Source organism: Gopherus flavomarginatus, chromosome 17, assembly GCF_025201925.1.
Source record: "Gopherus flavomarginatus isolate rGopFla2 chromosome 17, rGopFla2.mat.asm, whole genome shotgun sequence".
NCBI lineage: Eukaryota > Metazoa > Chordata > Testudines > Testudinidae > Gopherus > Gopherus flavomarginatus.
Genome location: NC_066633.1, coordinates 712,723 through 728,117, shown reverse-complemented (window position 1 = coordinate 728,117; position 15,395 = coordinate 712,723). Strand labels below are relative to the sequence as shown.

Genomic DNA, 15,395 nt, shown 5'->3' with positions numbered 1-15,395 from the left:
ACATCGAAGTAGAGGTGTATTTAATTTACAGACTCTTTGGCACTGACTTGTAAATTATATAAACATAATTATTAAAGTGTCACAATGCTGGGGTTCTTTTTAGTAGTTCTATGGTGACATAAGCTTCAGTTTGGTCTGTGTTACCTGTTCACTGAAAGGGGAATGAATGCCCATTGTGAAGGGAAGATAATAGCTTCCACACTTGATGAGAGGAGGTCTAGGGGAGCAGATTCCCTGACATGAATGCCAGTGTTGGCCCCCTCCTTCAGTGGAACCATGTTGTTGCAGAGGTAATAAAAACAGTAATTTAAAAGAGTGAAAATCAGCTAAGGCAGAGATTACAAGCAATTACATCTTTTTAACTGAACTGGGATCACATGGGCTCCAACCCTGCAAACACTTATTCACATGCTTAACTTTAAGTTCCCCTCCACAACTGAACTCAAGTCCATGATCATCTCATTGCACTAGTCCTTTCTTTTCTTCCTCCTATTGTTTGTTAAATCTACTTGTTGAATTTTGTCTTTAATCATGCCTTAGTTCTGCACCCACACACAAAGCACCACTGACTTTGTTTAGTGGGTGCCTATCCATGCATATCTGCTTACAAGATTTTATGCTGTTTGTGGTAGGGATTGACTTTTACTCTATGTTTGTACAGCACCTGGCACAATGAGGCCCAGTCCTTAGTGTTGTCTCCGTTTCCTACATTGTACAAATGATAAATAACAGTATTCAGTTCCTATGCTGAAGTCAGCCAATCTACAGAAAACTGAGCATTTCCTTTTATAAGGCAATTCTTGTAACATAGCCTTCTCTGTGTTCTACAAGTGTACAACAGACTTGGGTGGAACTGGGTCATAAAGTTTGTCAGGGATAAGTTCTAACGAATTTGCCTTCTCTTTCGAGCCTACCTGTCAAAAGGAAAGATGAAAGCCCTGACTCTCCACCAAGAACCACACAGAGATACCCTGTGCCTCCATGGTGGCCCAGTGACACCAGTAGTACTCTTCACAGACTCAGATATTCACTGCCACAAGTTCCTTCCAAAATCAGCTGTAACTCTTTACTATGGTCTTCTTTCTCATTCAAATGTGTATTGTGAGTGATTTTATATCAGAACATGACTGAAGTTAAACTCAATACTTTCCTAGCCCAGGACAACAAGTATGAGAAATTGGATAGCTCAGAGACCACATCCGCTCTTCTCAGCTGCCTCTCATTATCAGCAATATCCCTAATTTTGAGCACAAGTTTATTTACTTTACTCCTTATTGGAGTAAGACTGAAGTAGAACATGCAGACAGAGGACAGCAAAACTATCAGCTCAAACTGCCCCTAAATTAAGGGATGATGTATTAAGGGCATGAGCTGTCTAAACATTAATATCCCAGGGGTGTAAATTTACATACATTTCAAAAAAAATAAAACATCCCTTCCCTGAAGGGCTTCCAATCTAAACCATTCTATATGAGCAAGATGTCTTATTTTTATCTTATAACTAGGACGGGAACAGAAAATACCAAATTCTCCACAAATTATGTCCCTAAATCTACACAGACTTCTCTGCATCTGTTAAGTCTTTACGTGGTGCATATTTTCTGTATCCAATTTCCTTTTGTAAGTAAATTAAACAAAGAGCTCCAGGTAAGTGACAAAAATAGAGAGAGAAAGGCTCCGTAGATAAACAAAAACGCAATGTAGTCCAGTGGGCTGGAATTCACAGACCCTCAGTTCCATTCCCGCCTCAGCAACCTGCTATGTGCCCTCAAGCAAGTCACTTCACCCCTCCGAACTTCTATTTCCCTCCCCCGAGCCTGTCCTGTCAGTTTAGACTGGAAGCTCTTCGGGCCTGGGACTGACTCAGACTATATCTATAGTACCTAGAATAACTGGGGCCGCCTGGTACTATTATAACTGAAACAACCGTTAGGCCGGACACCTGCTCCCAGCCGCGCACTGTCTAGCCCTGTCTCAGTCCGACCCCGCGACCCGAGACTGAGCCGGAACCAGAAGCAGGTGGAACAGTTCCGGTGCCGCGTGACCCGGAAGCGGAAGCGTGCATCGGGAGGAATCGCTGCCGGGCTGAGGCCGGGAAGTCGCGGCGGTAGCAGCAGCGATCGGAGCCCAGCAGCGGGACCGGCCATGTGAGAGAGCCCCTGCCACCCCAGGTGAGGCACTACCTGGATCTAGGCGCAAAGGGGGGCTCCTGGGCTCGCCCTTCGCCCCCGCGCGGTGTTGCCGTGAGAGGGGCCGAGTCTTATCGCTTCGCCGCCCGGGTCTGACTGCCCGTGGCGCGGCCTGAGGCCAGCCCCGGCCGGCGAAGAGCTCGCTGTCCTACAGCGGTGCCTCCTGCTGGGCGGGCGGCACAGCCGGGACCTCCCGCCCGGGGGCTGGCCCATCATGTTCCGGTGGGCGCCGTCGCTCCCTGTTCAGCCCCGCTGATTCCTCGCAGCAGGAAAGGGCAGGTACAAAACAGCCACGGGATGGGCAGCCCTGTGAAAGTCCTCAGCCCAGTATTGTTAAGGGGCAGAGGCCTCTCAGTGGGATGTTCACTTCGAAGCTTAGTGAAGCATCCTTTAACCGCCTGAGGTGGACTGAGTAATGCTGCTGAGGGTAAAGCTCTGCAGTACTCTTTGCAAAGTTATGTAGTACTTCACAAATAGCACCAGTTGTAGACGCTTTCCACCTTTGGATATAAAAGGGTAAATCCTTCCACCTGTGTTCAGTTCCTGGTTTTGTTACAGACTTTGTTAGTAACCTAGGGCACGTCATTTAATCTCTCTGTACTTCAACTTTCTATCTGTAAAATGGGTATAACAGTCCTTTGTCTTTTTTGTGTTTTTTAGATTGTAAACTTTTCTGAGCAGAAACTCTTAATACGTGTAGTGCAGCTAATGTGCTTGAGTCTTGGAGTGCTCTGCATAACAAATAATAAAGTACCAAATTTTGTAAAAACAAGCTTTTATAAAATTTGAGACCAATTATTTATTTCCAAAATACATTATTCTAATAATATTTTACCTTGCAATGTTTGAACCCAAACATCCTAGTACTAAGAGTATGGAACTCTCTTTAAACAAAAGGGGGAATGTTTTATTGACTTTCATTGTCCAAGATGAAATAAATACAGTAAGGAAACAGGGACAGTAAATAGTGAAAAGAAAACATTTTAAAAATACTTTTAACTTTTCATATCTAACATTAATATGTAAACATTTTTGTTTACAGCATGATTAAGTTGACTGCCTTTATGTAAACACTTATTTTTAATAGTAAACTTTGTATACAAAATCAAGAAAACAGATCCCTTCTAGAAGTGTTACCGTGTTGAACCCACATGTAATCTGTTGTGTTCATCTTTATGGGATTAGGCTGTATGCTTGTTGAAAGATGGTAGTTTATGCTAGTCATAGTAAAGCCTTTCAAAAATGCATTTAGCATAGCATTTGTTATAAAGAAATAAGAATTCTTCTAGTAGGATAATTATGTAAGACATGTTGTTCCTAAAAAACATAGGAGAAAAGGCAATGGCTGTCTGCTTCTTCCTAAATAATGGCATTTTGCATAGTAAGATTGTGCAGTAGGATGACTCTTGCCTGTTATGTTGTTACTGAAGAGCTGCACTTCGTAGCCTTGTCATGTGTTTCTGCAAAGCAGAAAATAAATTATCCATGACAGTATTGTTTCTGTATCACTGCTATGATAGGCTGTATTGGCTGGAATTCTTGCAATGGGACTAGGTTTCTTTCTTTATCTGGGATGCCTGCAGCCCTAGCATAGGCATAAGGAAAGAGTGAAGGGGAGTGAAAGAAGGAAAATTAGGACTGCTGGTAAATACGAAGATTAAATATGCAGACTCTGTTATACCTGTTACCTGGTTCCTACATCCCAAAAGAGCCCTCTTAGAAGCAGATACAAGGCAATTAATTGGTTGTTAGGACCTCAGAAATAACTTTCCTTCCAATAACAGATTTTAATATCTGATACTTTTATTAATAATCTGCTGGTTTAAAAGGAAATCAGCCATTCAGCATTTTGACTGGCTGGCACTCTCTATCAGTTTTTGGACAAATTGATATCAGATAATGATCACCCATCATGAGTGGCTGAAAATGATTCTATGACAATTCAGTACTTGTCTGTTTGCCTCCTGTAAATGGTAGTGAGGTTAGGAGGAATGCTGATTAGTTACACACAAATGCAAATAAGTATATTGTGATTATTCACCTCCAACGACTCACTTTTTTTGTTAGACCTCTAAATAAAAAAGGCAAAACAATTATGCTGCTTTAATTTTTAGTCTTAATGTAGCTATTTCCTTTCCCCTTATTAAATTTTGGATGGAGGAGTTTTAACAACTTCTTTTTCAAATGCAAGGTGCATCTCTGCCTCCAAAATGACCAGCAAGAGATTATATAATCATGAGTTATTGTTTGAATTGTTATAGATGACTTGCATCATTATTCTCTTTGTGTAGTGTGTGCTTTGCATGCAAATAGTGATACTGTTTCTTTAGCATCTCCTAAATGAAAAAATGATACTTGTCCAATTTTGCATACATGTGCTTGTTTGTAATAAGAAGAATGAGCTTAATCTTCAGCAAGGGAGTTTTAGGTTAGATTTTAGGGAAAACTTTCTAAATTTAAGGGAATTCAATCTCTGGAATAGTTTCCAAGGGAGACTGTGGAAGCCCAATTTTTGTGAAAGTTTTTAAGAGCAGGTTGGACATCCATCTGTCAGGGATGGACTAGGTTTATTTGGTCCTACCTCAGCACAGGGGACTGCACTTGATGATCTCTCAAGGTCCCTTTCAGTCCCATGTGTCTATGATTCTATGAGTGAATTGGGCTTCTTTCCTAGATTTTTGTCCAGTCTCTGTTAAACATTAGAAGGAACTTTTTATGAAAGTCAGAACTTTGTTCTCAGAGCTAAAGGTTTCAACAAGATAGATACGTTGAAGAAAATCTAAATACTATGCATTGAAAAGTGTATTCCTGTGATTGACTGTCACAGTTTAACAGTTTCTTCCATTCTGTTGATCATAAAATACAAGTTTTTTTTCTTTCAAGTAGCTGATGCACAAAAATTTTTGGAAGCTCAAATAGCATCTGACCCCACTACATCTGATTCAAGCCTGTGCTCTTTTTAAAGTTTTCAGTTACATAATGTACAAATGTATCCACACAGCTAAATGAGAAGTTAAAGTTGGCCTTTCTATAGTTCTTGACCACATTAGCATTTCAGATGCAATTATAACATTTTTTCGGTGTTTCCATAATTCCTGTTCAGGATTTGTAACCCAGTAACTTTACACCCCTGTTGGCCTATGTCTTTGCTTATAATTTGGTACTTTAAATAAAACTTTAAAATATAAATCATCTCTGTTTCTTTACTATCATGTAACAGACTTTGAGCCTGGGTACGTCTCTTCCTTTTGTAACTAAGCAGCGGAACTGTTTGAGACCCTTAATAACCTTCAGTTTATTTGAAGAGTTTAGTCTTGTTAGGTTCTAGTTTAAGAAAGAAAAACATTTAATTTAAAAGGTGCTAAATCAAGGGGTTTTGCAATAAATTAACATTTGAAAAAGCTCAAATTTTGTGTCACTGTAACAGTATTTTAGCTCCCCACTAGCAACATCTACTCCTTCTCCTTTTAAAAAATGAGTGGCAGAAAAATATTGTTCATAATAAAGGTCACTAACTTTGCTCTATTTAGGACTCTGACAGTCACTTTCTTGCAATATGTGACTCATCATATTGAGCTATGAAATAATATTACTTATTTTTTAAATAATAACTTGAAGTGAATTATTTTCTTTAAATGGGCCAGTTTGCTCTTATAGAAAAGTTTGACGTGATGATTTGGCTGGCAGTTGGAAAACAGTATTGATTTCTCCCACTTGAGAAACTCTGGGACATTGTGGAATTAGTTAATAAGGAATGCAAGCAACCCTACTGCTGTAATCTCATCAAAATAACCACTTTTTTTACACTTGACCCTCCTAACCCCATTCCCATAGAATAACTAGCTGTACAGAATACGCACAACAGCTTATATGTCCAACCTTCATTTTTGTGCACAGATGGTGTAGCAGCTTGTGATCTTGTAGAACATTTTTAAAATTGAAAGACTAAGGGGAATAGAAAAGGCAGAAACAGCCTGACAACTGTGGAGGTTCCTAAAAGTTTTGTTTCTTTGGGTAAGTAAACCCACTTATCTTAAATATGTCAGCCCACTTAAGTGTCCCTTCCTAAAAAAAGGAAAGACTTGAAGATAAGACAGTGGAATGAGCAAACTTAGTCTCATCATAAATGCTGCTTAGTTATGTTGAAACTGGTTATATTTTCCTCTCTCTTGCAGCACAACACTAGATTTGTAATGAAATGGAGTCTGGGACAAACTCTTTTCGAGTGGAATTTCCTGATTTTTCGAGTACCATTTTGCAGAAGTTGAACCAGCAGCGCCAGCAGGGACAGTTATGTGATGTTTCCATTGTAGTTCAGGGCCATCTGTTCAGAGCCCATAAAGCTGTCCTTGCAGCCAGCTCACCTTACTTCTGTGACCAAGTACTCTTGAAAAATAGCAGGCGAATAGTCCTTCCAGATGTGATGAATCCAAGAGTGTTTGAGAATATCCTTCTGTCTACTTATACGGGACGGTTGGTGATGCCTGCTCCAGAAATTGTCAGTTATCTGACAGCAGCAAGTTTCCTTCAGATGTGGCACGTAGTAGACAAATGCACTGAAGTGTTAGAAGGGAACCCAACAGTCCTCTGTCAGAAGATGAATCATGGCAGTGATCATCAGTCCCCAAGCAGCAGTAGTTATAATGGGCTTGCTGAAACCTTTGAGCTGGGCTCTGGAGGACAGCCAGACTTCCACAAAGTGCAGGAGCTGAGGGACGGTGAAAATGAAGAAGAAAGCTCTAAAGATGAGCTGTCATCTCAGCTAACAGAACATGAGTACCTTCCCAGTAATTCTTCAGCAGAACATGACAGACTCAGCACAGGAATGACAAGTCAGGATGGTGAAGAGGGAGCCAGCGACAGTGCAGAGTGTCAGTATACAAGGCCTATCTATAGCAAACCCAGCATCATGTCACACAAGCGTTGGATCCATGTGAAACCAGAAAGATTTGAACAGGACTGTGAAGGTGTAGATGCACATACTTATGATGAGCACCAGGTGTCTGAATCCATGAATGTCATTCAGACAGAGCATTCTATACAGTCTTCAGGAGTTGAAGACTTTCACGTAAATGACAAAAAGATGGAGGCAGAATTTGATGAACAGGCTGATGAAAATAATTATGATGAGCAAGTTGATTTCTATGGCTCTTCTATGGAAGAATTTTCTGGTGAAAGGGCAGATGGAAATCTAAATGTTCACAGACAAGATGTTATGATAGCAGCAGGGTATGGTGAGAGCATTGAAATGGGTACAGGAATTAAAGAAGAAACCACCCTTTCTGGATTCTCGCCTACTGACAAACTATATCCTTGTCAATGTGGTAAAAGCTTTACACACAAGAGTCAGAGGGATCGGCACATGAGCATGCACCTGGGTCTTCGGCCTTATGGTTGTGGTGTCTGTGGTAAGAAATTCAAAATGAAACATCACCTTGTCGGCCATATGAAAATCCACACAGGCATAAAACCTTATGAGTGTAATATCTGTGGCAAAAGATTTATGTGGAGGGACAGTTTTCATCGACATGTAACTTCTTGTACTAAGTCATACCAAGCCTCCAAAGCTGAGCAGAATACTACTGAGATGAACTAAAACATAAGACTTATAATTGTTTAGCAGAGAAAGCAAAATAAACTAATTATGCAAATATTGTCTGGTACTTGCTATTGTGAAATTTAAGGTTTTGGTTTTTTCAGGTTCTAAGGATGTTGCTGATACAGCTGTGAGCAGACCAAATTTTTGTCCATCTACTGTCTCCACTGCAGGTGCTTCAACCCTGCCCTGATGGGACCCCTTTAGAGGAGAGAGGGAAGTTCAAATCTCCATGGCTTATTCATAGGACCCTCTGCTGAGACTGTAACTAATGAGGCCAATTGTGGTGATGTTTTTTGTTAATATATTATTGCTGTTATTTATTATTCGTTTCACAGTAGTGCTCAAGGGCTCTGATGGAGGCTCCATTGTGCTAAGAGTTAAATAAACATACTGTAAGTTCCAGACCCAAAACCCACAATCTTAAAGCCTCAATCCTGCAAATACTTACTCCTGTACTTAACTTTATGCATGAGAAGGTGGCAATAAGAGTAACAGTAGCACAAGATTGCATACGTTAGCTACGTGTAGAAATTGCAGGAGTCAGGTGTTTGTTTTAAATGAATGAATAAAGGATTTTAGTTATATAGAACTTGCTGTCAGCAGGGAACTGAACAGATTTCACCAGCTTACTTAACATGGGTCATTAAACAGCCTTCAGATAGCTATATTTTTTTTAGCGAAAAGCCATTTTTTGAGTCAGGCCTCCCTTTACTTGTTTGTTTACCCATTTTTTTCACTGGCAGGGTGTCTGGTTCTGTCTAGTTACTGGGCCTACTTCTGTTCATTTTTGTAAAGCACTTAGATACATCATGATGTGTTCTGCATACATTTAAGAGACAGTTACATTAAAACTTCATTTGTTTGTACTCCTGCAGTGTATAATGTTAAAGTCAGTTGGGCTGTCTTTCAACCCTGGCTGCCACATTGTAAGAGAACTTGTAGAAGTGTGTGTAGCAAGAGGGCATTTTATCAAAATGTTGGGTTTTTTTAAGTGCATAGTTGGTATTATTCCAACACTCAAAGCCTTTAACCTATAGCTCAAGTTTCAGATTTTCATGGCTTACTGCAGTAGCAAGTACCAAGCTCACTGTACAATACAGGCTTGTTTTCTTGGTACTAAAGTTTTTTGAAAATTTCTGTCCTTTTAAATCTGAAGAGCTAGAGACTTGCTTCAGGAAATTCTTATTAGTCATTGATAAACTGGCATTTAAATATTTAATCCTCTACTGTTTGAACAGTGGGGTCCATAATACATGTTCTTGATTGTCAACTACTGTGACTCTGATCACATTCAAAGGCACAAGCAGGTCAGAGCTGTTTTCTCTCCAAATGAAGGCCCTAGCTGACAAACAATTTAAATTACCCTAGTTGGATCCCTTTTAATTATACAGTGGGACGTGAACAAGTTTCAGGTTTGTGAGCAACTTCCGGATTCTTAGTTGTGGGAAGGTGGCACTCCTGCGCCATGAGGAGGATGTATTATACACTGGACTCATGCTCTAGCAGATGGAGCAGTGTCGTAGTTTTGGGAGATTTTGACAACCATCCAGGCTAGAGGGAATGCATCAGTTATGAACGTGGAGATAAGATTTAAGATGCGGGTTGAAGAAGGCAGCTCAAAATGGTTGAAAGCCTTTGCATTCTTACTCAGAAGCAGTTAACATACGATGTAGTTTATTACCTGGTGTAAGAATGAAAGAGCCTCGTTAGCATACACTGTGGTCACAATCAGAAGAGGTGAGTCTACATACATGTAGCCCTCTTCCAGCACTGGTAACAAAATAGTTAGCCAGCACCAAATGGCTACCAAGCATGACTGGCCCCAAGTTGCATCCAGATTTTGCAGTCTGTAGAATCATGGAACTAAAATACAAAATGACCCATTATGTTAAAGCCAACCACATAAACAGATAATTCCCCCTTTAGCTGTTTTTCTTCTTTATCTGCTTAGCAGCCCAATTAAAAAAAATTTAATATCCAACCAAACTGTATCCTGAACATGAATGTCTAACACAAAGGTGAGCTTCATTACTTGGTGGGCTATTATTACTGCAACTCTTTGGCATATTACTTAAACTTAAGTAAAAATGGGTTTTTTGAGGCTCTCAAATTTTACTCTATCAATTCTTCAGATATTTTTCATATAGAATTTTGAGTACAGAACATGAGTCCATTGCTGGCAATGGACATACAAATGGTCAGCAGTAAGGAGTTCCTGTTCTTAGCACTTACTTGAACTCTACATCAAAGTAGAGTGGGGGTGATAATTGCTGTCTAACCCATGTACTCAAGGTAACTAAACAGGGATCTGTTCACTAACACTGTAACCTGATCAATGTATAGAAGCACTTTGTATTTAAAAATCTTTATACATATTTTTTACATTTAGAAATTATATAGTCCCTCTATGGTTTCTTTCCACATTTACACACTCTATTTAATATTGAAATTTATAATGGTAGCAGGTTATTTCCTTGCGTGTTTACAGGGCTGTAGGGAGAAGGTTCCTGTACTTACTGGCCCTTTTCTTCCATTTCCCCACCTCCTTACCACATACAGAGAGTACTTTGTGTGAGTTTCATGGTTCCATTTGGGGGAGATAATGCTCCTGTTCTCTTCAAGATTGTTCTAGTACAGCGACTCATTCTTTTTCCATACTATGACCCCCCCTCCCCCCGCCAAAGGACAACAGAGATGATTTGGGGACCCATCTGGCCATAAAAAAGAGAGGGTGGTTGCAAACACCAGGTTGAGAACCCATGGTCAAATAAAGAATACTTCCATCAGACTCACACCACACTATAGAGCTGCTTGTGAAGCCCTTCCGTTTACCGGCTTGAGATGACTTTTATATGGGACTTTTAAAAGTTAACTTCAAATAGGAGTAATGTTTAGATAACTTTGAAATAGAGCTTTAAAATAATGTACTAAGAGACACTTTAAGGCTTTTATACAGGTGTAGTAGGATGTGTTTGTGTATGCTTTTAATGACTTTTCATGAATAGAAACTAATATCTAATCCTGTTCTACCCAATAGGTTGTGAGATTTTGTGTTGAAATTCCAACATATGTGACTATTAACATTTGTAATCCTTGACACTTAAATTTTTGGTATTAAACCACATTAAATGCTTTGGTTACAGGTAGATGTTGTCTTAATTTGAGGGGCTGGGGCAGGAAGTGGTAAGTGGCTCTCCAGAATCTTCACTTCTACATGATCTACACGTAACTAAAACAAGAACGTATGCAGCTTCTTCCAGAGCTTATAAGCACCACTATCGGGATGGCCTTGTACAAGGGATAAAAGGTGCATTCTGGTCTGGGAAACAAGGGATCCCCTTAACATATATTTTAAGGTGAATGTTATGCATTTATTCTTTATAATTTTAGATGAAACCATTTAAAAACATAATTTTGTCAATTTTTTATCCTTCCTTTAAATTTCCCCTCTTTTTGCTAGTAAACGTTAGCAGAGGAGATGTTTTATAAAACCTGGATCATTGTAGAGAGATAAGGGGTAACAATTTCAGAATCTTCTGTTACTGAGAGTCCACTGCATGGCCTGCTGATGGTAAAACGCCTAAGGAGACTAAAGTTAAATTCCCTCCAATTTAATCTCTAGGTTTCTAAGACCCATGTTACCTATGGCATCTAAGCAATTGAAATTCTCATGTACAGTCTCATGGAGTCACAGTGACAAGTACCTGACTTCTTTTCTCAGTGGAGCTGTTAATCTGTCAGGAGTCATTTTTCTCCTTTTTTGGGGGTTTATATATTAGCATTCCCATTTTGCACACTAGTATTTAAAAAAAAAAAAAAAAGCCCCAGTTTCAAGTAGCAACCATTCTTGATTGCTTCATGGACAAGCAGAGAGACCCTATATGGTACTACTGGAAGATCTTTGGTCTCAATTTTTCCCTCTGATGTAGCTTCCCTGTCACGACTGATAAAATACCACACATCAGAGGCTAGGAGGGAGCTCTGAGATTGCCATATTTCAGTGTCTTTTATTGTCAGGTCCATACTTGACATCACTGTACTTCTGGACATGAAAGAATAGACATCCTTCAGACCACCTAAAGTGAACATTATTGGGCTGGTGCCAGAGAGCTAATCTATCTTTGAATCCTGAGAGCCAGCAGTTTTGTATTTAGTATCATCTTTATTTAGAAGAGTTGGAAGTTTTCTCAAAGCAGCAAAGGAAGGTTGCTGTTTTCCTCCTTTAATTATATTTAACTGGGTAGTTAGAATTTTTAGACTAAAAGCTCTAAGTTGTCTGTGCCCGAAGGGGAGATGCTGGAAAACCAATATATTTTTAATGTGATGAAATTATCAGACTTTGATAACTTTGCTTGAAGCCTGTGTCATAAGTCAATTGCTGCTGCTTTTTTGTTCTCCAAGGGATCTTTCTTCCAGAAGTGTAACTGTTTATGCAAGTGAGCTACAAAAGTTTTTATTATAAACAAAATGTCATTTATAATAAAGTTGCATATCTTATTGATACTTTGTGAGATGTTATGCCTGTATTGCAAAGGTTGAATAATTTTGTCTATATAATATTGCTGTCCTAATTGCACAGCATGGTTTTACTTAGTTTAATGTTGCTGTTTAATATATTCTTCTTATAGAAGAGATCCATGCTCTTTTTGGTATAACATGTTTTAATAAATGTTGTCTGTCAACTTTGTAAATGTTGTTTTTTTAATTCTAAGTAAACAAAATGAGTGCCTGTTTAGCTCTAATAATGTTTTGCTATTGCCATGAAAGATAACAGCTCAAACATAATTTCAGTACATCAGAAAGCAGCCAGTACAATAAAAAGTGTCATTACATATTATGATAAATAAAAGTACAGCTAGTAATGCATCTTTGACACATCAAGTTTACCTGCTAATTTTGCCTAACAAGTTTTTCTTCTGAATACACTTCAGGTTGATGAACATGTAAACTATATAACTGAGGGCCCTGTGCCTGCTTAACCAATATAAGCCATGTTCTTAATTCTTTCCCCCCCCCCTCCCCTCCCCCAACTTGCATTAGGCCACTGTATACCACATCTGGGCTTGGCAGTGGGAGAGCTAGGGATCTAGTCTTAAACTACTTGACTGTCAATGTCACAAATCAGAGAAACAGTACAAGTGACAAACACCTGTAGCAAGAATAAAGTGTTCATATTTTAACGCTACTTTTGTCTTGAAGACTGGCAATTCAGTGAATGAAATTACTGTAGGATTCAATCTTGTTGCCACCGTTAACTATGCCTGCACGTCAAGAGGCAAACAGAACACTTTGCATTTTATTGGTTGATATATGTAGTGGCATTTGTAAGGCCCCAGCTGCTATTGTACATGAGCATTAAGATAAATGGGCCACATCTTAATGGAGATCAGCACATGTACCATTGGCAGATCTTAAACCCTTTAGAACACTTAATTCTATGGTCTGTATTATATACAGGAGGTCAGAGTAGATCTAATGGTTCCTCACACTGCACCTTCACCATTTTTCATATAGATAAACAGCATGCCATAAGTAGTTGTTCAGATTCTAGCATCTGTTCTGCTGTAAGAAACGTGATTTCTAGTGTGCCACAATTACTTAATAACTAGGCCTTAGGAAAGAAATTGCAGTTTGAAGGGGAGAGACACTTGCAGGTTGACTTCACCCCAGTGTTCCTAAATATATAATGTTTAATTTTATATAAAAGAGGTTTATATTAATTAAACTTCCTCGTAAGCTAATTGAGACCAATGTTGAATTTACTTTTAACTTGTTCCAAGATGTCTATTAAAACTAGTCTTTCTAGATGTGTATGGTTGTACCATCTTGTAGGTAGATATTTCTAAAATCACATAACCAAACACCTTCATTTACAGATAATCTTTAAAACAAAAAAATCAGTACTATGAAGGTTTTCAATTCTCTTAATATTCCTGTTTGTATTTATCACAATCTACCTTAACTGTATCATACTGTATCCACCTAGTTTAAGTAGTGTCAATTCTTCTCTTCATACAGCATAACTACCACTAATTCTATTCAAAATTAACTTTAGGAATAGAACAGATGCTCAGTCTGCAAACATATAAAAAGGAACACTACTGTCACTGATACTACCAGCTATAAAAGGAAATGTGCTATGTGAATTCACTGGGCTTGCAGCCTCTAGTATGTAATTCAAAATCTGCTGTAAGATGGAATTATTTACCTATAAAAAGGTGTTTTACTTAGTCAGTAGTTAGCAATGATGGGTTGCAATACATCCTGCACATGTGACCAACACAAACAGAGAACAACCATACCTGTTTCTGGTGTAGGGCTTTGCCCTTGCATTCAGGAACCTACATTGCCTAGAAAGAAGCATATACTATGGTAGACTTCTCTGAAAATGTTAATCAACAATTTAAGTGATGGGAGCAGAATATAATTTTATTGAATTGAGTTTAAGTGCTTTTTAGCAGTCTCCTGTTACAGGATTTTTTCACGTTTTGCCCACCAGCATTGGTTATAAAAGCCTATTGGACAGAAGGCAATCCTTGCTTATATAAGGAAAGGGGGTACAGTAGTTAGTAAAGGGCAAGTTCCTGTGCCAGTCCTACTGGTGGTAAGTGGGGCATTGATTACCATCATAATGAGAGGAATGGTTAAGAGGTGTTTTGGAGAGAAGGAAGGATCTGTAGAAAGAAAGAATGAGATGAGTGAAAGGAACAGGGAAGAATAAAAGGCAGTAGGTAGAGGAATATTTTAATGGCCCTTGGGTTGATTAGAGCTGGTAGTATTATGAAGGGCTATCCCTTGGAAGTGCCTTGCATTTCATTTCTGTGATCTACTGCATAGGTCTAAATGGAGAACCTAAAAATACACAGACCAACTGCCAGTGAGGTCTCAAACTTGGCTTAGTTTAGACTTAACATGTATAACAATGCCTCATTGTGGCAAGTGTTTCTAAATATGTATGCGGGGGGGGGGGGGGCTGAGTGACTATCCCAAGGTTCTCAAATACTGAAGTCAGTAGTGTTCTGTTGTCTTTTTTCATTGTTAAATCACCCCACAAACTGGAGGAGTGCAAATACAGATCATGTTTGAGTATACAAGTGCAGCTTTACATAATTCAAATTATTTTTGTGACTGAAAGACAGTAATTTCACACTGCAGTTGTAAGGAATGGAATTTAATCTCTTCTCCTCCCCCTGCATCCAAATGTAGGTATTTCTATTGAAAACATATCATTTACCCAGCTTCAATCCATTTGGCCTTCGTTCAGCTATCAAAACTGACATTTGTTGCTCCAGATCAGGAAGAATGTTTGATTTCCAAACAAAGACTGACCTGCTTTAAACTGAACTAGGTCCATTCAGCTAATCCCTAGGAAAACAAAACAAAAAAAAAAACCAACAACCAATATTCACACAGAGTTTCTTTTTTATGCTTAGCAACTTTTCTTTAGTACAGTGTGACATACAGCAGTTCATTCAACTTTATTTTTGCACCTGCTAAATATAATCTAGACATTCTCTTACATATACTAATAACTGTTTAGGGTTTTAGTTTTGTGACTTTTTAATATCAGTGGAAGTTACAGACCCAAACACTATTTGTGCCTCTAA

General features: G+C 38.9%; 1 protein-coding gene across 3 annotated transcripts; it reads left to right on the top strand.

The window, feature by feature from the left end:
* The first annotated feature begins 2,059 nt into the window (after nt 1-2,059).
* Nucleotides 2,060-12,479, top strand: ZBTB43 (zinc finger and BTB domain containing 43). 3 transcript variants are annotated; one of them, XM_050926730.1, is made up of 3 exons: nt 2,060-2,171; nt 6,365-7,597; nt 7,959-12,479. In XM_050926730.1, the coding sequence occupies exons 2-3, from the start codon at nt 6,388-6,390 to the stop codon at nt 7,976-7,978; spliced, it is 1,230 nt and encodes a 409-aa protein (XP_050782687.1). In that variant the 5' UTR covers nt 2,060-2,171; nt 6,365-6,387; the 3' UTR covers nt 7,979-12,479. The 3 variants fall into 3 exon arrangements, with proteins under 3 accessions (XP_050782687.1, XP_050782686.1, XP_050782685.1); XM_050926729.1 differs by having other exon boundaries at nt 7,890-12,479; XM_050926728.1 differs by having other exon boundaries at nt 6,365-12,479.
* Nucleotides 12,480-15,395: the final 2,916 nt, after the last annotated feature.

Excerpts from the sequence above, each read along its gene's own strand:
- ZBTB43 (XM_050926728.1), top strand. The coding sequence starts at position 6,388 with ATGGAGTCTGGGACAAACTCTTTTCGAGTGGAATTTCCTGATTTTTCG.